The sequence below is a fragment of the Phragmites australis genome, chromosome 9, assembly GCF_958298935.1.
Source record: "Phragmites australis chromosome 9, lpPhrAust1.1, whole genome shotgun sequence".
In the NCBI taxonomy this organism is placed as follows: Eukaryota; Viridiplantae; Streptophyta; class Magnoliopsida; order Poales; family Poaceae; genus Phragmites; species Phragmites australis.
In genome coordinates, this window is record NC_084929.1 from 26892764 (window position 1) to 26917485 (window position 24722).

General features: G+C 40.5%; 1 protein-coding gene, 1 long non-coding RNA gene and 1 pseudogene across 4 annotated transcripts; all 3 read right to left on the reverse strand.

Annotated features, from left to right (window-relative positions):
- Positions 1–86: 86 nt before the first annotated feature.
- On the reverse strand, positions 87–11237 carry LOC133928104 (uncharacterized; annotated as a pseudogene).
- Positions 11238–11827: 590 nt separating this feature from the next.
- Positions 11828–15600, reverse strand: LOC133929807 (uncharacterized). Of its 2 annotated transcripts, none has more exons than XR_009911658.1 (2): positions 15442–15600; positions 11828–12096 (listed from the first exon to the last, which is right to left on the reverse strand). It is a non-coding gene; the product is annotated as an uncharacterized LOC133929807 (long non-coding RNA). The 2 variants fall into 2 exon arrangements; XR_009911659.1 differs by having other exon boundaries at positions 14605–15600.
- A 2710-nt stretch (positions 15601–18310) lies between these two features.
- Positions 18311–23923, reverse strand: LOC133928941 (serine/threonine-protein kinase SAPK4-like). 2 transcript variants are annotated; one of them, XM_062375480.1, is made up of 9 exons: positions 23656–23923; positions 23463–23537; positions 22698–22799; positions 22525–22578; positions 22285–22377; positions 22100–22192; positions 19180–19284; positions 18969–19067; positions 18311–18886 (listed from the first exon to the last, which is right to left on the reverse strand). In XM_062375480.1, the coding sequence occupies exons 1-9, from the start codon at positions 23806–23808 to the stop codon at positions 18548–18550; spliced, it is 1113 nt and encodes a 370-aa protein (XP_062231464.1). In that variant the 5' UTR covers positions 23809–23923; the 3' UTR covers positions 18311–18547. The 2 variants fall into 2 exon arrangements, with proteins under 2 accessions (XP_062231464.1, XP_062231463.1); XM_062375479.1 differs by having other exon boundaries at positions 23647–23923.
- Between the last annotated feature and the right edge of the window lie 799 nt (positions 23924–24722).

A 24722-nucleotide genomic window follows, 5' to 3' on the forward strand; every position in this document is an offset into this window, starting at 1 on the left:
TAGCAAGACATCATGTCTTGCTCTTTTTTAATACTCTAGCATTCGTATTTAATATTTTGGATTCCAAGACCATAGCTATGATCAACTTATGGATATGTATTAGTGGTTTTAGGTACTTGATTTTCCTTATTTGCTAGTTCTGACTGAAACAAAATTGTGTAGGCAACGTGATCACAATTTCTTAGCTTCTTAGCTGACAGAGAATTCCTGAACTTCTTCTTAAACAAGAAAAAACCTAGGGTCCCAAGGAACGGCCAAGATGTTACAACAGCTATGTAAGCAAGCAACCAGAATGACCTCCCCTGGGATCGAGTGAGCTGGTTTATGGATCTCTTGACAAGGGCAATGGCATCACATATTTTATTCGCATATAGTTCTTCTTGATGTTTCTGAAATTCTCCATGACCTTGGACAGGCGTTGCGTTCCCTCGTGAGCTCCTTTTATTCTCCACCCCACTATCACACTCATTATGTATTCCTCTGGTGTTTTCATTCTGTTGTACAGCAATCATGCCTTCATTGAGTTCAATTTCATCAACTATGCAAGGAGTCATCATTGTCAGGACCATCATTTGCTGCTGCAGCTACTATTCTGTTTTCCATGAAGTTCACATATGGGCTCTTGTCGATCAATGATTCCAACGAAGAGTGCAAATCATGCTCATGTGCCTGCATTCCAATGTCATGTTACATCATCTTCTGGAAAGAAGTTTCAGAAGAAGATACACCTTCCGGCTCACCTGCTCTGCAGCGAGCTAGGATCTGCACTTGGTTCTTGGTGGTTCCCCTACGGGGTTTCACGTCCGCTTTAAGTCAGATAGGCATTTCCGGTTCTCGGTTTCCTCTAAGCATGTTTGTATGCTTATTTGTGCACTCAAGAGAATCACTACTAAGCACTTCGGTGTCTACTTCCATCTCTGGAGAGATGGTGTGCTGGATTGGATCCGGGAGAGTGAGCGCTGGTCAAGGGAGGAAGATAGCCAATGGATCCTGGTTTTTCGTAAGGGAAACCTAAACCACATGCCCACCTTAAATGGGTTTCCTTTGCTTCTCCCTTGTGCTTCCCACTCCCTCAAAAAACATCTTCTCCTTCTTCTATGGTTTTCTCGTTGAAGATAGGTCAGATCAGGTGCCCAATTCTCAATTCTTCCCCTGTTCTTCTAAGTCACTTCAAGAGTTCTTGTTCTTCCTCGTCTTCGAACTTGGTCCATGTCTAAAGAATATGTCCCATTTGAAATCCAGTCTATCAGCAAAAAATGTCCTTTCCAATGTCGTGCTGTCTCATCTACACTGCCCGAGAGAGGGCTAGGATAGAAGTCTAGGCCAACTACCCACTAGGGAGCTAAGAGGGCAAAATATTACAAACAACTGGAAAAGAGATCAGCAACGTCCCTTCCCAAGGCGGGAAAGTTGGTTACCCGAGGCAACATTTTGGGAATCGCTCAAAGTATTCATTACATCATCTTGCAATAGGAAATTGCACCACGCAAAGTCAATGGTTCTTCCCGTGCATCACAGCCTAGGGTTGAAGATTCATGCTCCATGCTCCAGATGCTTAGCTTTGGGGCATATCGCTAAGGATTGTTCCAATTCTCTCAGATGCAAAGGGTGCTTTCACTATGGTCACAAGAAATCCAATTGTCTCAACACAAGAGGTAGAGGCAATTGGACATGGAAGTTGAAAGGACCTATAACGTGTTAGCCCACATCCTCCAGTCATGTTGATTGTTTCAGCCCACGTTCTAGAGGTGATTCTATAGACCCATCGCTTAAACAAACCACCCTTGCTCCCAGAAAACCCCAACTCCTTCTCTCAGCTTTGAGCTCTCCAAAAACCCCTCGTCTTCCCCTGCCATTCACTGTTCCCTCACCATTGTTCTCCTAGATACTCCTCCTCCCTCCCTCCACATCGAAGGTAGTTCCCTAATGGCTAAATGTGCCATTGACCTGTTGCGCTTCATCCCACCGAAGATGGCGGTTGAAGATGAAGGACCGAACCGCATTGCAAGAACATTAATCTCCCTTTCTGGAAGCCCAATCAACACCAACGACGAGTTTGTCCTTGCGGTGGATGAGGCGGAGGTCCTGCAACCTGAAGACTTCAACTTTCTCACCTAGTAGATTCGGCAGCATCTTGAAGGCCACCTTGATTTCCAGGCCCTTTACTCTTGTTCCCATCTTTTTGGTGTTGCTCTCCTCCGGCTTAAGGATGTCTTTCAGAGGGACAAGTTGTTCAATGAAAACCCTCACATCATCCACGGCACAACGGTTAGATTCATTGAGCATGACCAAGCTATCAATTTTAGGAACTCGTTGTACTCTAGAATCAGTTGGTTTTTTATTCTTGGCTGCCCTTTGGACTACATGAACCTTGCATATCTTGATCAAGCATGTGCTTCTTTTGGAAAGTTCATCCATTGGCACTCCAATGCCAGAAGTACGGCCTATGTGATGGTCAAGTGCCTCTATGACAGTACTGAACTTATTCCCCACAGTCTTGTGATCATGCAATGTCTCAAAATGGGTGGAGTGCGTAGGTCTTGGACCTATCCAATCTACATCTTGAACAATGAGTTTGTGTATCCTTTGCATGCTGATGAGGATGATGTTCCACCAAACAACGGCAACCCTCACCCTTTTCATCCTCCGGTCTCCCCGGATTTGCTGAAACCTGAAGATGATCAGCCGCTCTAAGAGCTAGAACAACCTCAACTGGATCCAGTGTGGGACGCGGTAGTGGTTGAGCTTCAGTAGTAGCAGAATGCTTGGCCTGCTTGGCAGCAGGGCATGCAACCACTGCTGCATGTCCCCCAACATCCCAGCAACTGCAAGTGGAGTTCTCAGCTTCATTAGACAACAATTCTGCTTCTACTAGCTCCTCGTATGATAATGCTCAAGACTAATATTTGCACTTCAAGTCCGCCTGGCCAGTGTTCACTCAACATCAAGAAGATCTGCCGATAGTCAATGTTCATGGTCTCGATCAGCAGACGAACTGGATTCAGCCTTTCTTATCGAAAACCCTCTCCAAGGTTCTTTCCATGGCGTTCCCTCAAGCCCTACCATCCGCTTGGTGGAAGCATGTCTTGCCTAGTCCCAACCTTAGTAGTTGCTCGTTCCAAGTCACGATGGACTTCTCTCATATTGGCCCCAAGAAGAATGTTTGCGTCAGATTGCGTTCACTGTCTCATGAGGTTATCAGCCCGGTTGAGGATAGTCTTGGAAAGTTGGCATCTTGCATGGTTCCAGGGGACAAATATGATCTCAAGGCAAGACTACCAGTTAAGTAGATGTACTCTAGAAACAAGGTTATAAAAAGCACGGGCCTTATCTAGAAGTTGAGCTTCGAGGCTTGGAAGTGTTCCAAGAGAGATGCCCGCACGAATGAAGAATCCAATACACTGATGAGCAACCTTAGAAGAAGTAAAAGTCTGGAGTCCAAGCTTCAAGGTTCAATGGGTGACAACCTCTCAGCAGACACCCATATGAAGAAACGTAGTTAGAGGACCCCTAATACTCCAGCTCCCCTCCCCCTTTCCTGATGGTATTTCTGATCTTCTTGCTTCTTGCTTCCTTCGTTGGTCCTCCTAAGTTCCCCTCTCTTGCAGAACTTGAATCTTGTCCTGACTCATTTTTTGAAATCCCTTTGGACGCCATTTAGAAAAGGGCGATCGAGGATTACGACATTGATCCTGTGAACATGTTGACTAATTTGTTGTTGGACCCAAAGATGGTGTTTGAGGAGCGTCAGGACCAAAATGAATCCCTTTTGACTTCTCACCCTGATGGATAGCTTTCTTCTTAGGCTTTTGGAGTGGGGTTTTTGGGACTTGTTCTTTTACCTAAACATCTATTTTGTGACTATATGGTGGTCCTCCTTGCACATTCACTATCATGATACTCTTATTCCCTCCCCCTCGTTTAATTGCATCTACTATTGTATTTATCGTATGATGGTTGGCTCCTCCCCCACCTGTGTTGCCCTCCTTTCCTTTTTTGCTCCTATCTTGGTGTGGGGTCCTATTTTTGGTCCCTTCTTAGTTAATCTGGGGTCCACTTTGATTATCTTTATCTCACAGTTGGCTTGCGCTCGCTCTATGATCGGTTTAGCCGTCCATAGGTTGTTCGTAGTTTGCTCTGTTCTTTGTCTGACAATGCACGATACGACAATGAAGCATTTAACTTTTTCCACTCTTATGGGGTGAGTGACAACAAATTTGCCACTCTGGCCCACATTCAGTGACTTAGGTGGCCCCACATATCAGTGAGAGATCGAATTGGCACACAATAAGAGTGGAAAATAGTTAAATAATCCTACGACAATAGGCAACCGTATGAAAATCAGGTTGAGGGTTCCTGCAAATTACGCTGGTTTGGAGCTCTCCCTCTTTGACTCCCCGAGGAAGGAGGGCTTTGGACTTATCGGAGGCTCCTCTTTGTTGTTGATGATGCCTAGTGATGTTCTGGCTCATTGCCTGCAGCTCATTGAGAGCTCTCCTGGCGGGCCTCCTCTTTTTTCTTTTAGCCTGTGGCTAGGATGTGGTCTTCGTTACTATATAGTTGCCTAATGGCCAGGAAGAAGAAAAGCTGGAACATTCTCAATTGGAATATTAGGGGGGTTAATAGTGAAAACATTGGAGAGCGGTTAAAGCTAAGGTTGATGAATGTGCTTGTTCAATTTTGTGCTTGCAAGAAACCAAGAAAAGTTCCTTTGACAGCTCTTTTATCAGGAAGTTAGCTTCCAGGCATTTTAACAAGTTTGTTTTTGCCCCCTCTAATGGAGCTTCGGGAGGGATTCTGGTTGCTTGAGTGGGTGCGCTTTTCTCAGGCCATGTAGCGTCCATCTCTAGCTTTGAGATTACCATCAAATTTAACTCAACATTTTATGCCATGAAGTGGAAGTTAACCTCTATCTGTGGCCCTTGTCATGGAGAATCCAAGGGCATCTTCATTAATTGGCTAAGGAACCTAGAGATTCAAGATGAGGACAATTGGATTTTTCTAGGTGACTTTAACCTCTACACAAGCACCTCTGATAGGAACAAGTCAGGTGGTAATCCTAATGATATGATCTTGTTTAATGATTTAATCAATCTACTGTGGCTCCTGGAGATTCCTTTGAAGTACAAAAACTACACCTGGAGTAACATGCAAGAAGATCCTTTACTCGAGCAGTTAGACTGTTGTTTTTCAACAGTTAATTGACAACTAGCTACCCAAACACTCTGCTATTACCAATGTCAAAACCCATTTTAGATCACATCCCTTGCTATGTGCAAATAGGCACCAACATTCCAAAGACTAGTATCTTCAGATTTGAGAATTTCTGAGTGGATCAGCCAGGGTTCATGGAAGTGGTTTAGAATTCTTGGAACACAAATATCAATGCCTCCAACAGCATCAGTCAGCTAGTGGCTAAACTTAAGCTCCTAAGAAGAAACTTAAGGAAGTGGGGTAGATCAATTTCTCAGTTGAACAAAATCCTCAAAGAGAGCAATGAGTATTTGACGGTCTTGGACATAATTGAAGAAAGTAGAGCTCTGTTCATTCTGGAGAAGAATTTCAGACACATCTTGAGGAAGCATATCCTGAGGTTGCTTAAGGCCAAGAATAACTACTGAAGGAAAAAGTTCACTATAAGATGGGTCAATATTGAGGATGAAGACACCAAATTCTTCCATACATCGGCCACTAAGAGGTATAGAATTAACATAATGACAAGTCTAGAGAATGGTGAAGGGAGAAGGATCACATACCACTATGAGAAGGCTACAACTCTTTGGTAATTTTATAAAGGTAAAATGGGTACCACAGGTGAAACTACTATCTTCTTTGATCTTGATCTTTTGATTACTCCAAGAGAAGATCTTGAGCTCATTTTAGAACCTTTCTCCAAGAAAGAGATTGATGAGATGATCAAAGATATTCCTTTTGATAAGGCTCATGTCCCTGATGGCTTCAATGGGTTATTCATTAAAAAGTTATGAAACATTACCAAGAGGGACTTCTATGACTTGATTAAGGACTTTGAAGAGGGCAAAAATCCTTTGCATTCCCTAAACATCTCTTACATCACTCTTATCTCCAAGGTGAATAATTCAGTGAAAACTAGTGACTACAAGCCTATCTCTCTTCTAAATTTAGCCCTCATGATCATCACCAAGCTCCTTGCCAACAGGTTCCAGGCCAGAATTCTTGATTTGGTCCATCAAAACCAGTATGGTTTCATTAAAGGAAGAGCCATTCAAGACTATCTTAGATGGACCTTTGAGTACATTCACCAATGTCACCAATCAAAGGAGGAGATTGTTATCCTCAAGCTTGATTTTGAAAAAGCATTTGACACGGTTGATCATGATCTCATCATTCAAATGATGGATAAGATGGCTTTAACCAAAAGTGGACCTCCTAGGTTAGCTCCATCCTTGAATCAGGTTCTTCGTCAATTCTCCTCAATGGGATTCGGGCAAATTCTTTTCCTGCAAAAGAGGAGTTAGATAAGGAGATCCTCTATCCCTCCTTCTCTTTGTCATTGCGACAGAGCTTCTTCAGTACATCATTAATGAGGCGAGAGTTAGAGGTCTTCTTTCTCTACAGCTAAATCTGACGTACACAATAGACTTTATAGTCATTCAGTATGCAGACGACACCATCATTATCCTCAAAGCTCATCAGAGAGAGCTCTTCTGTCTCAAAGGCATCCTTCACACCTACATGCAGTCTTCAGGTCCCAAGATCAACTTTGCTAAGTCCTGCTTGGTCCTCATCAATCTGACTGAGGAAAAAACAAAACTTCTGGTTGGAGCTTTCAGATGTGCAGTGGCCTCTATGCCTTTACCTATCTTGGTCTTCCCTTGGGTATCACTCAACCAAAGTTTGAAGATATGACTCCCATCATGAACAGGATTGAGAGAAGAATCACTACCACCTCCTTGTTACTGGGTCTTGCCGGAAGGCTCAATTTGGTGAACTCTGCATTTTTCTCACTCCCAACATATAGACTGTGCACCTTCAAATTACCAAAGAAAACTATTGAGGTCATTGACAGAGCTAAGAGAAACTGCTTATGAAGAGAGCCTAAGTGTTCGTCAAGAGGAAAGGCCTTAATTGCTTGGAAACAAGTGTGCATTCCCAAAAACAAAGATGGTTTAGGGGTAATTAATCTGTCTTCACATAATGAAGCTCTTCTAATTAAGCACATGCACAAATTCTACAACAGTATGGATATCTCTTGGGTTCAATTGATCTGGAACACTCACTATTGTAATGACCACATTCCTCATACCTTCAAAGCCAAAAGCTCTTTTTAGTGGAGAGATATCATAAGCTTCATTGATCATTTCAGAGGAATTGCTTCAGGATGCCCAAGTGATGGTTGCACTATCCTGCTCTGGCATGATATGTGGAATGGCAACTATCTTAAGGAGACCCTCCCCCGTCTCTACTCATTTGCCAGGAACAAAAATGTATCCATTGCGGCGTACAGGGAAAGTGGTTCCCCCCTCTTGAACTTTCATACTCTTCTATCCTTTGAGGCTTTCCAAGAATTGCAAATTTTGCACCAAAAAAATAGACAACATTCAGAATCAGGGCACTCAAAAGGACATGTGGACTTATTGTTGGGGTAATGACAAGTATGCTTCTAGCAGATTCTATAATCTCCCGTACAAATCCATTACTCCGTCAGCCCCCTTGACTGGGATTTGGAAATCATCTGGCTTCTTCTCAAAGATAGAATCAACACACATAATCTGCTTTAGAGGAAAAGACAGAGAATTCAAGACAATGATTACAACTATGTTCTTTGCAATCTCAATGTTGAAGAGACAACCTTCCATCTCTTCTTTACTTGTCCCTTTAGTGTCAGGTGTTGGTCCTCCCTTGGAATTATGTGGAACCTTACCGCTAATTTCTTCGATATGATTGGTGAAGCTGCTCAGGACTTTCACCACCAGTTCTTCATGGAAGTCTTTGCCATTGTAGCCTGAAAAATCTGAAAACAAAGGAATACAAAGATCTTTCAACGGGTAAACCCTTCTTTCCACCTTTGGCACTCAAACTTTATGGTCACTGTGCGCTTGTAGCTGCACAGAATAAATAATTCTCTCCACTCTTTGGTATCCCAATGGCTTGATTTTATTTCTAATTTCTAGCTTTCTTCCTTCCTGCTCATGGCACACCTTTTTTAGGCTTTTCAATTTTGTACAAGCTCTTTTTTTAGTGCTTTTAATAATAGTTTCTCAATTAGTAGGGGATTTCCCTACTGGAGTTCTTAAAAAAAGATGATATGTGAACTAGCAATCACCTCCTTTTATCGATGCATGCATAGGCTATCATGTAGAGCACAAAGAAACTTAGAAACAACCCAGCCCACCTACCAAGCATTTAGGTAGATACATACGGAACTCAATCACTATTGACTGATCAAATAGACAGAAGTCACATCATAAGTTAAAAAGGACATGCCAGTGGAAAGCAAATTGAAGAACTGAGGCTCAAAGGCTGCAACCTCTGCCCCTGTCCCTACCCAATGGAATTTCCACACAACATAATTTAGGCACTTGCACATCCTAATAAAAGTTTGTAGGTCCCTCCCCTATGTAAGGATCCCTGCACCTACCAAATCTCTATTTACAAGTTTCTTAAGTGCGAAAACAATGCTAACATTTTGGCAAACAACTTGCCATAGTCTTCCAGCAATTAGGCCTTCAAAGAAAGTAAGATGTCCACCATTATGTGTAGTTGCCAAAACAATGCTCTTGCTTGCCCTAAATCATCAAATGTGGGCCTCATCAACACATAAACAAGAAATGTTCATAATAGTAAGCTTTCGTTAGACATAGTTTACCTGCATTCATCCCAGGGAATCGCCTCCCTTGTGGAAAGGGGGTCATCTAAAGCACTGATACAAAGTAAAGGGAACTTACATGTTACCAATATAGTTTCACTGCTGCACTTGCGGTAAAATGTGTCCACTGTCTTAAAATAGTTAGTCACTACATGGAAGCCATTGTCTAAAATTATACAATACCCAAGTTGTTACAATTGTGGTAGGATTTTTGAAATAGAACAAATTCTCATGGACCAAAATTGAATTCAAAAGATCCACAGGATTATTCTCGAGATGCTTCACATGAATAAATAGTAAGTTTTCTGACTCAAGAATTTTCTGTTGGAACCCAAACCAACTATCACTTAGTTGATTCATGTTTACGTAACCAGAATTCTATAATGTAAATACTCTACAAATACAAACTTGCATTGCTAGGACTACCTGAAATTCCTAATACATCTGTCTCATCTCCTCCATGAAGGTGAAAAGTGTTGACGTTCAGAACTAAGATATCCATTTCGATATTTTCCATGCAAAACTGCAAACCCCAAGGGCCAAGGCTCCAACCCTTGCAGTTGCTGGCGATCACCTAACAGTAAACCCTGCAACCCTTGCTATTATTGTCACTATCAGCATAGCTGAATGTGTTTCAAGCTTTCTATGTTTCATCAAGAGGTGAAACCAAGTGCATGTAGTCCATGCTACTAGTGAGGCCACAAATACCATAATCGACCTCATAAACTCAATTTCGTGGCAGCCTGCCCTGGATGTGATCAAGCAAGACGCCCAAGTGCCCAACATGGGATAGAGTAGACACCTTTATATGCTTTCTGTATGGTGCTATTTGTTTGGTAACTATGTTTTTTTTTTTGGCGAGGAAACTATGGTTTACTGTTTAAATGAGTGCCTAAATTTTGAGTCCCTTGGTCAATCTTTTCTCATTCATTTGTTGATATGACTACTCTGTGATTTTGTATTGTGATAGCATTGCCACTTCAGATTTGTTCAATTTTTGCATTTTCCATGGTTACATGTTGAGCATTTATTGTGAATAATAGGTGTTATTTGGTGCAAAATTAGATGCACGTCATACTAATTACTTTAGTCACTAAAAAGTAATGTTTTGAATTTTCAAAGTAAACAATATGTCACTTTAACAAAGATATTTTATTATCACATATTCCAAAAAGTTACAAAAGTGCAATATTGTGAAAGTATCATGAAAATTTTCCTCTTGTAATTTTTATATATATGTAAACTACATATTCTAGACAATATATTTGGTCAAAAAGAATATGGGTTGACTGGATGCACTATAGAGCGTCATTTCTTTCTAATGGAAAGAGTAGTTCACAAGCAGCTAAATTTGACAAGGATTTGGTTGTCTGCAAAATATTCGTTTTGATGCACTAGCTTATGACTACGAGCAATATGGATCCCATCCCCTAAAAAATCAAGCGCGGGGCAGGGATTCGCAATCCGTTTCTGCTTCAACTAAACATGTTGTTTTGCATTATTCCACTTAAATTCTAATGAAATCGAAAAATGTAATCATCACTGAACAGTAACAAGAGGAACAGTGAAATTGAATGTAACCCAGAATTTTAGACAGTCAAGTATGAATACTTTGCTGATTGTGGATAACCAGACAATGCAGATTCTAGCGTTAGAAAGAGTACCTCATATTTTGCAACAACACAAGTGGCATGGCAGTCGAATTCCCGGATACAGCGTGACTGATGGAAGAAAACAAAAGAAGAAAGGATAAGCATAACACTTATGTATGACCAGCTATTTTATTCAAAAGTAGTCATATTGCTGCTTAAATGAACTACAATTCGTTTGTTTTTAATGCAAATTCAAATATTCAATACCACATAACTATGATAAGGGCCGCATGAATATGACAAAATATATTAGCAGCGCTAGCTTACTGATGTAATAGCTTCCCAGTTTGCAAGTCGTGCCAAGACTGTTTGTGTCTGAAAAATAAGACAATTCAAAAACTGCTGAGTATGGAGGAAAAATTTATTCCATCTTGTTCAGTCGCATTTTTACACAAAGATCTTCTAAATGGTGGAGATCAAGAAAGGCAAAGCAACATGGGCAATCAATCAACATGAGAAGGATTTATTGAGTAATTAGTAAACATTAGTTAGCAGAAAAAGATGGGAATGTATCAATAGAAGTATGGTAGATCATATATAACGAAGATCTTGTTTAATGCTTAGTGGGAAAGGCCTAACAGGTACATACAGTTTTGCACATCCTTCGAGACCAATTACAAGAGCTCTAGATCTGTCATAACATAGCTGCACAAAGCTTGCGCGAAATAAATCTGTTGGGCACCTGCAAAATTGCAGTGATATACCAATATACCATGATACAAAGTCAGTGAAAACACAGGGGGGAGTTAGTGTGTAAGTGAATGGAAACATGAAGGTAACTATTTTTCTTCCATTTCGTTTATTTTCTGATTCTCTTTCATATTCTTTTTTTTTTCTCATCTTCAACAGCTTTCATGTTAAGAGATTCGTAAAGGGAAATGAGAGAGAATTTCGTCTTAGAGGGAATGATATTAGGAATCGTTTTATGAAAAAAATCGTGAAGAGAAATTATTAAAATACTGAAAGAAAAAAAATCCCTTCGTAAAGAAATTCTGAATAAAAAGCCGTTTCGTCGTTGAACGGGCGATCTGCTGGGCCCACGTTTTGAGAGACGAGGCTGTCCGAGAGATCGTGTTTTCCTCGTGACTAGTAGGAAACCAGGCGATAGATACTGACGCACGGGCCCGTACACCGAATTTACCTTTCTAGAAGGATTGTAGGAGGCAGACACTGACATGTGGGCCCGGATACCATGGCTAGCAGACCAGTTACCCTTTTTGTTTCTGAGAATGCTCGAGGAGGGATCTAGCAAACCAGCTCAAGAGAACAAATAAGTAATACACGCGCAGCACATCATCAAGGTTCATATGAGGACCAAACACCAATCTAGATAGCATACTTGTCTTCCATTTTATTGAAACAAACTTGTACGCATTAGTGCATTACACACTTCAGGTCAAGCCTTCAAACTGTATGGAAGCATTGGTGGTGAATCTCTTATTCTTGTACATTACCACGGATTCATCAGACCACTGCCATACTAGAACGCAGCCTTCTCAGTTATGCCTTCACAAGTACATCATTCAGTAGCAGTGCTCACAGGTTCATGGAGATGGTAAGTCTGGCTTGGCACAACCTGAAGAACGCATGGTTGCTCTGCAAACCAACAGCCAATGGCCACAGTTAAAAGAAGCCTACGTACAAGAATGCATTGGGGAGCATGTACCAAGGTACGTTTCTCTTGCTTGTGACTTCAAAAATAGGTTACAAAATATGTCCATGAATAATAAAGAACGCTTATGTGTGATGTAGTCTGTAGTCAGATAGGTTGGCGCAGTATGTATGTTAACAAAATGTATTGATATTTGATCATATGGTTTCCAGTTTCCTTTACCACCAAGTTCAACTTCTCTGCTACAACGTAACTTGTAAGACCCACCGTGAAAATGGAACTTAGCATGCATAATTCCGATGAATGAACTGATGTAAGTCCCATTTCGCAAGGAAAAAGTTCCATTCCCTAACATATTTCTATCGGAGTCCTCCAGCAACAGTTAAAATAATCACATCATTCAGTAGCAGTCGTCACTATGGGATAAGTAGGATGTTAAGTTGGTAACCACTCAAATATCCACAAGAAACAATGAGACCAAATCCGGAAGAAGCTTTTATGATAAATGCAATAGCAAACTCCATTCTGTTCAATATCCGGTGCCATCTGCTTTGGACAAGTTTGGAGAGGTAGATTATATAAGAACATGCTCCAAGCATATACTCGGGGCATTGGAGGACCTAGGTGCTTATAGCAGCTCTAAGCTACAATCCCCCAAACAGCTCTCTGTAGCTCGTGATTCATGCACCGAAATGCTCCTACTGTGAGGCAAATGTGCCTTCGCTTACAGGGGCGAAGCTAGAGCACAACTACCAGAGTACACACTTCAATATATATATGTGACGATAAAAATTTAATATATGTATAAATAACAAACGAGTAACGATAGAAATACTTATCAAAATGAAATATCTCATAACAATTGTTACGATAGCATAATAAAGGTAAATAATGCCGAAATTGCGAACAAAATACAATCGGTATTAGCAAAATACACGATTCAACCTCGATGGCCTACAAAATATGTAAAAAAACATGACTTAATATTTTTTTAATGAGAAACTAAATTAAAAAGATCAAATAAAACTAATACATTACCTTCTAGTTTTTATGTTCTTTCAACACCCTGAAGCGAAACCACAACATCATTTGTAATTTTTTGTATTTCTTATTTCTCCATATAGCAAATGAGACTATTGCTCATGTATTCATCACCAATACTTGCATAAAAATTGGAAAGTAATTATTCTGCCCCAGTGCCATGTCTCTAAAAATATCAGTTCAGTAACAAGTCAACAACTACTATAGGCTGGACAGGGAAGTTTCAAGAGAGTAGCAACCTAGCAGGTATATGCTCGGTCCGTGCACAATGATGTCAACTAATCACTTTGTTAGCCTGATCCACCATGCTCAAATGTTCCACACGAGTTTCGCAAGATTACAAGGGGGTATCTAAAAGATTTTAAAAAATTACTGATCACATTAGCTTGCACAAAGCAGCTCAGAGTTGTCCACTTCCTCTCTTGCTATGGATAAAACCAACGAGAATTTTCTAAAAGAAGGAATATTGGAACAGAGTTTGAAGTATAAACAAGAAGATCCGTGGTGGTGTAAGTAGCGGCGAGGATGCATACAAGAAGATCCGTGCTGGAGCTACTCTTGTTCAATTTTACATTTCTCTTGGCTATGGTGGTCCAGCTCTTATCCCCAGAATAAAAACTGAGCTAGCAGAATGTTTGGAAAGAGATGGTTTCAAATATATTCAGGAAGCAGTTGGGGCAAATTTCAGATTGCTGAGAAGGCCTGAATAACCATTTTGTTAAGTTCTATATAATTTTGTTGAGAAGCAAGTATAAACAAGATGCATAACACATCAAGCAAACAGAAAAAATGGAAGAAAAGCGTATATATATAAATTTATTGCATCAAACCTATTCGGAGCGTGGCCGCTGCAAAGGATGAGGAGGGCAGTGGGCAGGTGCTGATGGCTGTAGCCGAGTTTGCTGCCCGGCTCGGCGCTCGCAGTTAGCCTCGGCTGTTCGACTCCCTGATGCGCGGAGAGTCGGAGGAGGCGAGGAGAGGAGCGTTTGGGCGAGGGCGGCCGCAGGCGTCCGTATGGGCCGGACGATCAGTGGTGCCTCGCGGATGAACAGTTGGCCCAGCAGCCTAGTGCACGAGTTGTTTGGACCATGATGCACTTAAAAGTAAAAATGAGCCAATATATGTGTGTATATATATATATGTATATATATATGTGTGTGTATATGTATATATATATGTGTATATATATATATATGATGATAAAAATTTAATATATATATATAACAAATAAGTAACAATAGAAATGCTTATCAAAATGAAATATCTCATAACAATTGTTAAAATAGCATAATAAAGGTAAATAACGCCGAAATTGCGAACAAAATACAATCGGCATTAGCAAAATACACCATTCAACCTCGATGGCTTACAAAATATGTAAAAAAAACATGACTTCATATTTTTTTAATGAGAAACTAAATTAAAAAGATCAAATAAAAGTAATACATTACCTTCTAGTTTTTGTGTTCTTTCAATACCCTGAAGCGATGAACCACAACATCATTTGTAATTTTTTACATTTCTTGTTTCTCCATATAGCAAATGAGATTATTGCTCACGTATTCATCACCAATACTTGCATAAAAAATGGAAAGTAATTATTCTGCCCCAGTGCCATGTCTCTAAAAATATCTGTTCAGTAACAAGTCAACAACTACTATAGGCTGGACAGGGAAGTTTCAAGAGAGTAGCAACCTAGCAGGTATATGCTCGGTCCGTGCACAATGATGTCAACTAATCACTTTGTTAGCTTGATCCACCATGCTCAAATGTTCCACACGAGTTTCGCAAGATTACAAGGGGGTATCTAAAAGATTTTAAAAAATTACTGATCACATTAGCTTGCACAAAGCAGCTCAGAGTTGTCCACTTCCTCTCTTGCTATGGATAAAACCAACGAGAATTTTCTAAAAGAAGGAATATTGGAACAGAGTTTGAAGTATAAACAAGAAGATCCGTGATGGTGTAAGTAGCGGCGAGGATGCATACAAGAAGATCCGTGCTGGAGCTACTCTTGTTCAACTTTACATTGCTCTTGGCTATGGTGGTCCAGCTCTTATCCCCAGAATAAAAACTGAGCTAGCAGAATGTTTGGAAAGAGATGGTTTCAAATATATTCAGGAAGCAGTTGGGGCAAATTTCAGATTGCTGAGAAGGCCTGAATAACCATTTTGTTAAGTTCTATATAATTTCGTTGAGAAGCAAGTATAAACAAGATGCATAACACATCAAGCAAACAGAAAAAAAATGGAAGAAAAGCATATATATATAAATTTATTGCATCAAACCTGTTCGGAGCATGGCCGCTGCAAAGGATGAGGAGGGCAGAGGGCAGGTGCTGCAGGCTGCAGCCGGGTTTGCCGGCCGGCTCGGCGCTCGCAGTTAGCCTCGGCTATTCGACTCCCTGATGCGCGGAGCATTGGAGGAGGCGAGGAGAGGAGCGTTTGGGCGAGGGCGACACACGACAGCAGGCTGGGCGAGTGGACGAGAGGGCTGAACTGAGCAGGCCGCAGACGTCCGTATGGGCCGGACGATCGGTGGTGCCTCACGGATGAACCGTTGGCACAGTAGCCTAGTGCACGAGTTGTTTGGACCATGACGTCCTTAAAAGTAAAAATGGGCCAATATAACTTAGTAAAAAAATTTAGCTGGCGGGGGTGGACTTTCCCTATAGACGTGGTGAGACGGCCGCCCCAGCTATTGTCAGGCAGCACTACTACCCCTCCTTCAAGCCCTGCCCCTACATCAAGGTGGCCGGAGGCGGAGAAGAAAGGCTGCAGGGCGTAGGCGCGTAGCACTGTTGGGGCGAGCCATGAGCGATTGAAGGAACTGCAAAGGGGTATGGTCGTATGGGCTCAGTGGGCTGGAATAAACAAGCAAGTCAATGGGCCTAGAGACGTGCACTTTAGGTCCTAGCCCAAAATAGATTCTCTTTTATCGTTCTCTCGCAATCGCCCATCTCCGTCTGAAACTAAGCTCAATTGCTCCGCTCTTGTCTCTGGAACCCTAGGCTAGCGACCAACGCCCCCTGGTGGCCTCAAATTGGTGTTGTGCGATAGTCCCCTGTTGTCACTGGCACTTGATGGAGGGAGAGGAAGTCGGAGACGCCACACTTGTTGCTACCACTATCGGGTGCGGCCACGCTCCAGCGGCAGCTATGGCTCTGGGAACAACGACAAAGGGACTGGCAAAAAGAAGATGAGGTTGTTTGGTTAGGGGCCAAAGAAAACCAAGCCAAATTTTGATAGTGTCTTAAAAATTTAGCTTTCGTTTGGTTTGAGACCAAAATTTAGTCATGCCCTAAAAAAAATTTGGTCGGCCAAAATTTTCTATAGTTTTTCTAGATAAATCTCGGGTGATCAAATCGTTCGCTAAAGTTTTTGGCTGGCCTAATTTCAAGCTTTGCCTCAAACCAAACGTTATTTTAACGGTCAAAATTTGATACTATCCTGATTTAACCTCTGACCAAATTTTAACTTAGTCTGTTGGGGCCGAAAACTAAACAGCCTCTAAAATCACACGGTATAATTTCTATGTCCAGGACCGTGACTGTCAATGTTTGTGCAAATGTCAATTCAGTCAATATGACCTTGTTTGTTTGACTGGCTGATACATTATCTTTTGATGTACATTGAATTACACGATGCAAAAGTTGTTGTTTACTTTTTGTATGAGAGGTATAATCTTAAAAGTCCTCCTCCCCCTAAAACTTTTAGTTGGGTCCGCCGCTGAAGGAGGGTAGCACTTAGATTAGTTTGCTATCCTACAGCATTGCACGTTAGGTCCAAGCGTCCAACAATCTACAGCTTGGAGTAGCGGTCACACTACAAGATGAAAGCGATCTGGTGTTGCCGTCTCGGCCAAGTATTTTTTGCCCAAATTATGCCCAGTAATTTGGCTTATTTGGGGAAAAGGCCCTTTCTCTGCTGTCGTTTCATCCTTTCTCTTGCTGGCAAAATTGTCAGCTTAATACGAAGCGTGCAAACATCCTGTAGCTTTATTTAGTGTGAAGCAAACGTTGCTCGGAGATGACCATGCTCTAAAAGTAAACAGATTTTGTGAGTTTGTCGACGTGGATAGCTATAGCGCCACGTCAGTCACCGTGCTGGTGAAGCGATTAATGTCTAGTTCAGTTAATCGTAAGCATCGTTTCTAATTTCTAAAGCAGGAACTCGTGGGAAACAAGCATCCACTCCTGCTGAAAAGAGAACATTCAGGAGTTGCTTAGATTATGCGCAGAAAACAGAAGAGAGTGTGCTGTATCATTGTAACTGAAAAGAATTTGGAGCGCCGGTATACCTATTCACCTGGCCATTCAGATATTCTACCGCATCAAGGCTCAGGGCACAACCAAAGCCAACAGATGGGAATTTGTTTCCCGAATGGTTAATCTTTATTGGTGAGAATGCAAATATTTGCGTTGATATGTCACTGTGTCAGATATATGAGGGAAAACTGGTGACTTGCCATTGCCACACTAGCTTCTGTTCATAGGCTGCGGTAGAAATGGGATCTGCATTTTGTACCAATGGTTAAAACTGCATGGACATGTTCGTCTTGTTAAGATCCCTTTCTGAAGAAAAGATGGTTATAGGACTCAAATTCGTTACAGCTAAAAAGTTTCAGATAAACCGAGTAGTTTTTGAGGTTTATTTGTAGCTCCAAGTCAGTAAGCTGAGAATTGAAGAACATGGTCGATGAAACAAACTTGTCAAATTCGCGCAAGCCAATGCCTATTAAGATGGCCTGGCAGACTGCAGGGTCTCTCTAATAAGTTCTGTTCATTTTACAGCTGAAGTGTGAGTCCAGTTGAGATACCATATTGACTTCTGCAGCATCAACCCGTTCAATGAGCAATTAGCTATTCAACTATTCGGTTTTGACGTAAACCGGTATATAGGCATCAGAAATTTCACTGTAATATAACATAGGTGCTCTGTCAGTAGGAAAGAAATCAAGTGACAACTCATTGCGGAGATTTTGAACAGAAGGTCAATTTAGTCACTCATTGGGACAAATACACACCCAATTTCAAATTTTCACCTTGAAAATTTGAAAACTACACACCTCATTTTCACGGATTTCGCAACATTTAGCTCTTTTTTTACAGGATATGCCCCCCGCCCCCCCTAAATTCCAAAATAGTTTGCTGCACAGTGCAAACAAACGGAAATATTTCTATCTGAAAACACAACCAGATGTGCCTGTACAAAACTGAGAACCAACCTTAGTCCTTAGGCCACACATACAGTTTCAACAAAAATTATGCTACAGGATGGAAAAAGCTTAAATAGACTACTACTATGTCTGAAGCCAGAATAGCATACATCCTACAAAAAAGCCAGCAGAAAATAAAGCCAAATTATCTACATCTGGCCGCCTCACAAGCAGCATTTAGATGCGCAGTGAGGCCATATCCAGCTCTCCGCTCTCACGAACCTCCCTGACCCTCTTATCACACTCATCTTCTTCCTCCTCCTCTTTGGGTTCGTTCTCCTCTTCCTTCCCCTCCTCATCTGAGCACTCATCACTGTAGCCGTAGCCTGATCTCGATGATTTTGGCATGGTTCTTGCCTCTTTGACAATCTTCATGATTTCCTCGGTATTTTGGTCCGAGAAAGCAGGCACGATGTTGTCCCTCCTGTAGTAGATTGACTGCGCTGCTTCCGTGAGTTCCCTCGGCAAGTTCTTCAAGAACCACGGATGGCTTTTTATTTCCCTCATGGTGATTCTCTATACGAAATTCAAAGTTTCCACATCAAAGTTAAGTCACTTGATAGTAGTATTGTACAGTTGAGACAGTACAGATCATTACCCTCAATGGGTTGCTGACAAAGATACGTGAAATGAGCTGTCTGCAATCAGCAGATATGTGGATATGATCTGGGATCTTATATTGAATCGCTGCTATCCGCTGCAAATGAAGATGAGGGAATGGAATTTACAAGTGTAAACATTAGGTGGCAAAAGCATTTTTTCACTACATATCTGCGAAGAGTATCCATGACAATGGGACTAGCTGTCACCTGAATGGTTTTCCTAATATTTTTAGGGTCATCCTGGTCTTCAAATGGGTAGGCTCCCACAAGCATGATATAAAGAGTCACTCCGCAGGACCATACATCTGCAAGCTACAGTACCAAAATACACTTGTCAATTGTCACTACTCAGTTTCACCAGGTACTAACACTACTTTAAAGGAAGAAAAGAGTTCACTCGGTACTCCTAGGATATCAATACAAGCATTTCAATATTTATGATCAATAAGCTCAATAAGGATTAAGTATCATCGAAAGCACAACTGTAATGATCAAGCAATAACTACTTGTGTGGACAGCATGCTTGAATTGAATATGGAGATGGCAATGCCAAAAGCCCAATAATAGATAGCTTTCTGATAAGATCAATTAATGTCCAGATTAACTGGAGTTAGTTCAATGAGATGTTTTTTCCACCTCAGGTGTTATAAAAAAAAATCCATACCAAATCAGCGTTTATCGACTGAATCACTTAATTTCACTCACATCAGTTATGCATGGATTCATGCTATCCAAAAGTTTACTTTTGCTATGAATAAAAAACATAGAAGTAAACCACACTTAAGATTCAATTAAAAAACATAGAAGTATATTACACTAACAAGGACAGCAAAGCCTCTTTTCCCATTTGACAATTGTAGTTATGTAGATCAAAATCATTTCAAGAAAAGTAAAGCAACAATGAACTGATTGGCCAACTAGGAGATCTAGAAATGCACTAGAGATAGATCAGAAAGAGATATCGCCATTTCACCATAAATCAAAATATGTTCCTTTAGAAAAACGGTGGCTGAAAAAAACGCCCCTCTTTTTTCTAAGAAAACCAGACCCATGCTATTAAATCAAGCAACAGTGGCATCGAAATGGAAACAGCTGATTTATTTCTTACAACCCTGTACTGATTCTAACAGCTTCAAAACCTCAGTGTTCGAAAGAAGTGTCTAAATTATCTTTTTTTCTTCTTCATGGTAATTTGTAATTGTACCTAGCAATGGGTAATTTTCTTATATAAGCCTTATAAGGAAGATAACTCAATATACCTTGTATTTGACCTGGAAATCAGCATTGTTTTGAAAAAAATCGTTTACATGGAACATTATCCAAGCCAACAAGATGAATCCTGCCCTTTTGAGTTTAGCTTGTTCAAACAGTCATGTTGTAATCTTTTGATAAACCAACTGGTCTGACCATGTAAGTTAACAAGTTACAGATGTGCCGTCCTCACTTTAACCCAAAACTTCAATAGTTCTTGATGGAAACAAAGCGTTCTGTTTATTTGTATGAATCTTTTTACCAATTTCATAATTTAACCACAGAAACAACCACATGGGTGAAACTTACTGAATAAAATATGACAATCACAAAAGACTCTAGCACAATTTGTCCATTTTGGTTAGAAATTCTGATACCATGATTTAATCAACAAAAGTTAACTGCTGATTCTGGAACGCATACTGTATCAAAGTCATTGTAATGTGACAGCGTATCTTCCATATTTTCTCTTCATAGTTGAAACTACTTCTGGTGAAAGCACCGAACATACACCACCTCTTCACATCAAACTAGATTTTTCCTTCTTTTTTATTTGTATATCAATCTGGGCTGATTGGGCATCATGTCATATTACTTGAACTGCACATACGGTTAACTAAAACCTTGCACTTCTTGATAGAAGTTAATTATGTAAAATTACGGCATGTGTTGAATCAAACAAGGCCAAGACTTCATATGGCAGAAAATTCAGAAATAGCTTACAAGCCACTCATAAAGCAGATGGCAGAAATTTCAGGAATTGAGTACTGAACATATGAAATCCATTGACCTAAAAGATCTAGGTAATCTAAATTACGAAATATCTAAGTGAAAACATGTTAAAGGCCAAGGCTCCATTAACCATCCCACCAAAACTTGGGCCAAGTTATTGAAGAATAGAGGATCTGTAGGATAAGAGCCACTTTGTGGGTGGATGCTCCGCATGTGCCATGGACCAATTAGTTCATGCAACTTTACCAATGTCAACATCTGTTATGTTACATCTTACCTACACAAACCTAAGGGGCGAAGGGGAGAGATTCCAACACCATGTCTGACAATGACTACTTATCCTCTATTCACTGTTGCTACTTATTCCAATGATCAATCCATTCTCTTCTAGAAGTCACAAGCATTGATAAAGAGAATTCCTGCCTTTCTGATGGTCTAATATATGTGATTATAGTTAACCATGAAATTAAATATCAACCTAGAAAATGAATCTTGATGCTGGAGCCTACGATTGCTCACAAATATCTACTAAAAGGTAATCAAATAAAATATGTTTGCAAACATGTCCATCAACGAAATTGGTAACTGTTAATGAATAAAAATGTCGTTCACAAAGAGTACAACAACTGACCAAAATTTTCATTGAAATTGGAAAAAGCAATACATGTATCTTTCGTATCTCAAGTCTCTTTCCCACGAAACTGTGGATCATCAGATTCAACTGCCCATGAAAATTCAAGAACCAAGCACATAGTGCCACAATCTATCACAATTTCGAAAAGAAACCAGATATAGTATGCACTTTTGATGGATAGCTTCAATTAACAAAGCGTAAAAGAGTTTGGTAAAGTGGTACTTTTACACCTAAATAATCATTTTTTAAAAACCAAGACACACCTAAATAATCAAAACACTCGACCAAGCAACAATTGCGGGTTTCCTTGGCATGACAACTCCCTTTTCTAGGTACGGTGGCTAGGCAACATCATGTACTAATGTGAATGCCAACAATAGATGAAGGTAATTAAATATGTATGTACACAACGATAAGATGAAGAAATCTTAGTGATGTACTGTTGAATATAATCTGCTTAAACAAACATAAAAAAATGTCATAAATAAACAAGAGATTCTTTCCACTCACCTTTCCGTCATACTCTCGGCGAGAAAGCACCTCTGGTGCAATATATGCCGGTGTCCCCACTGCTGATTTTGGCCTTGAATGTAGTACTGAAGACTGTTACAAAATGGCGAACGGTTTTCAAGCAAACTTACAGACATGTCAAATAACTTAAAGCTACCGACTAACTGAGAAATTTGACAACCAACCTTGGAGTATCCAAAATCACATATCTTGAGCCGCGGAGCTGGGTTGCCATCCAAGAGAACATTCTCCAACTTCAAATCTCTATGGCATATTTGCTGAAAAGCAGCCAAGATTGCAACATTTAAGCATATTTTCAGGTCCCACTCGTAAATATTTGAAAAACCGCACTTGCACTTTCTACTACAAAGCGTATCTTTATATAAACTGTAATTGCTGGACACTAATTTATTGTTTCTCCATACCATGTGATGGCAATAGCTCACGCCACAGATCAACTGCTGAAAGAAATATCTGGCCTACAATGAGCAGAAGAAAATATATATATATATATTAAAATTCCGTTCTGTGGGGTAATAAGAGCAAATCAAGGATACTATAGTACTCAAAGAACAATGAAGGACAGTGTAGCGCCAACCTCATCCTCACTAAACCGCCCACGATCAACTATTCGATCAAAGAGTTCACCACCAGCCGCATACTCCATCACAATTGCAAGATGCGTTGGAGTTAGGATCACCTGCGCAAGTGTTTAATGAAATCAGATTTTGAATTAGTGCTCGTTTTATTAGACATTATCTTTCTATAAAGTAATTGAACTTAGGATCGGTTTGTTTTAACTTGCAGATTGCAGATTGTGATCATAATCTACAAGTTAAAACAAACATGCTAAATTATAAAAGTTGAATTGTATAATTTAGTTATTAGATTGTAACAATCCAACAATCCACCTTCTACTAATTTTTTCAGATTGTACAATCTAACTTTCATCATCTAACTTTTTACAATGCACAACTTTCAGATTGTACAAACTGTTTTTCACGATTCACCGCTAAAACAAACAAGTCCTTAATGTTGTTCTGTTATGCACAAGGGAAACTAAAAGCAAGAGAGATAACACACACTCAAAACCCAACCAACCGCCCCCACAAATCCTAAAAGGCAAACACGGGGATCAACTTGAATGCAATCTACAGCGGGAAGAGCAAAACAACAACAGCCAATAAATCCAATAATCAAGCAGAAAAGGCGCCCTTAGTACAAAAATTCCCCCCAAAACACAAACACCGCACGGAACTCATAAAACATGCCATTTTCCCCCAAAACAAACGACTAAACGTAACAGGACAAAAAGGAGTAATAAACAATTGATCAATTGTGCTCCTTTTCGGCGTACACGCACCTCTATGAATTGGATGATGTTCGGGTGCCGCAGCGAGCGGTGGTTGATGATCTCCCGGTACACATTCTCGTCAATCTGCGCAAAACAAGGCCCACCCGCTCAGCACAACCAAACCAACACCACCGGATCTGAACCCCCGCGGAACCAACCCAATCCCTCGAATGAAAAGGAGCAGAGAAGCTACGTTCCAGACCCGGTGGCCGCGCTCGATGAGCTTGACGGCGACGAGCCCGCGGGTCTCGCGGCTGCGCATCAGCCGCGCCACCCCGAAGTTGCCCGACCCGATGTCCCGCACCTCCTCGTACTTGTCCATGCCGGGCCCGTCTGCCAGTCGGTGCGCTCGCATGCGGGGGCGCGCGGCCGCGGGGAAGGGGAGAGGAAGGCAAGGGAGGCAGGGGAGCGAGGCGAGCCCGACGAATCGACGAGTGCAGGTGCCGGGGCGGAGGGAGGAGGCGGTGTGGACTCGGGCGCGGGTGTGGCGCCTTGCTGGAGGTGTATATATATATAGTGACGCGGCGGCGGGTGCCAGGTGGGGCCCACCGTGAGTGCCCGTGGCGTGTCCAGGAAGGAAGCGCTGGTTTTATTACGGTAATATGTTTTGGACAAATCTGCAAAACTTTTGAAATTTTGACTATCAATAAATTTTAAATAATTAATTTTTAAATATATAAATTTATTTTAAAAATATATTTATAATATTATAAATTTATTAGATTTTATAAATATACTCTAATTAAAATAGTAGTTAAATGTACGTAAACTGTTGAGTATTTTTTACACGAAGAGTAGTAGAATGGATTTGGATGCTTTGCTTATTTTGTTCAGTGTGGGATTAGCTCTTTAGGCTTTAGCATTTGTGAGGTTCGATCTTCACTTAGGCTTCTGGATCCGGCCGTGGCGGCTGTTGTCGTGTAAATATTGTAAACCATGGTTCTTTTTATGCAAAAAAATATCAGTGTATGTGTCTTATGCTAAATTGTTGTTCTGTAGTTTAATTGTACCATGTATTATATTCTTTATTTTTAGACGTCGTTTTAACTTTTGATATTTAAAATAAGGTTGTAATAAATGTTTTCATATATAATATTTTTATCCTTATCGATTTCTCTAACAATAAGCTACCAATGCACTATACTTATTGAATTAAAATACTATTTTTTTAATAGCTTTTAATATGGATACTTTAGTAAAATATCATCTTAAAAAATATCTATTTAAAAATAAAAATAAAATTTTAAAATAATATATATTTAACAATGG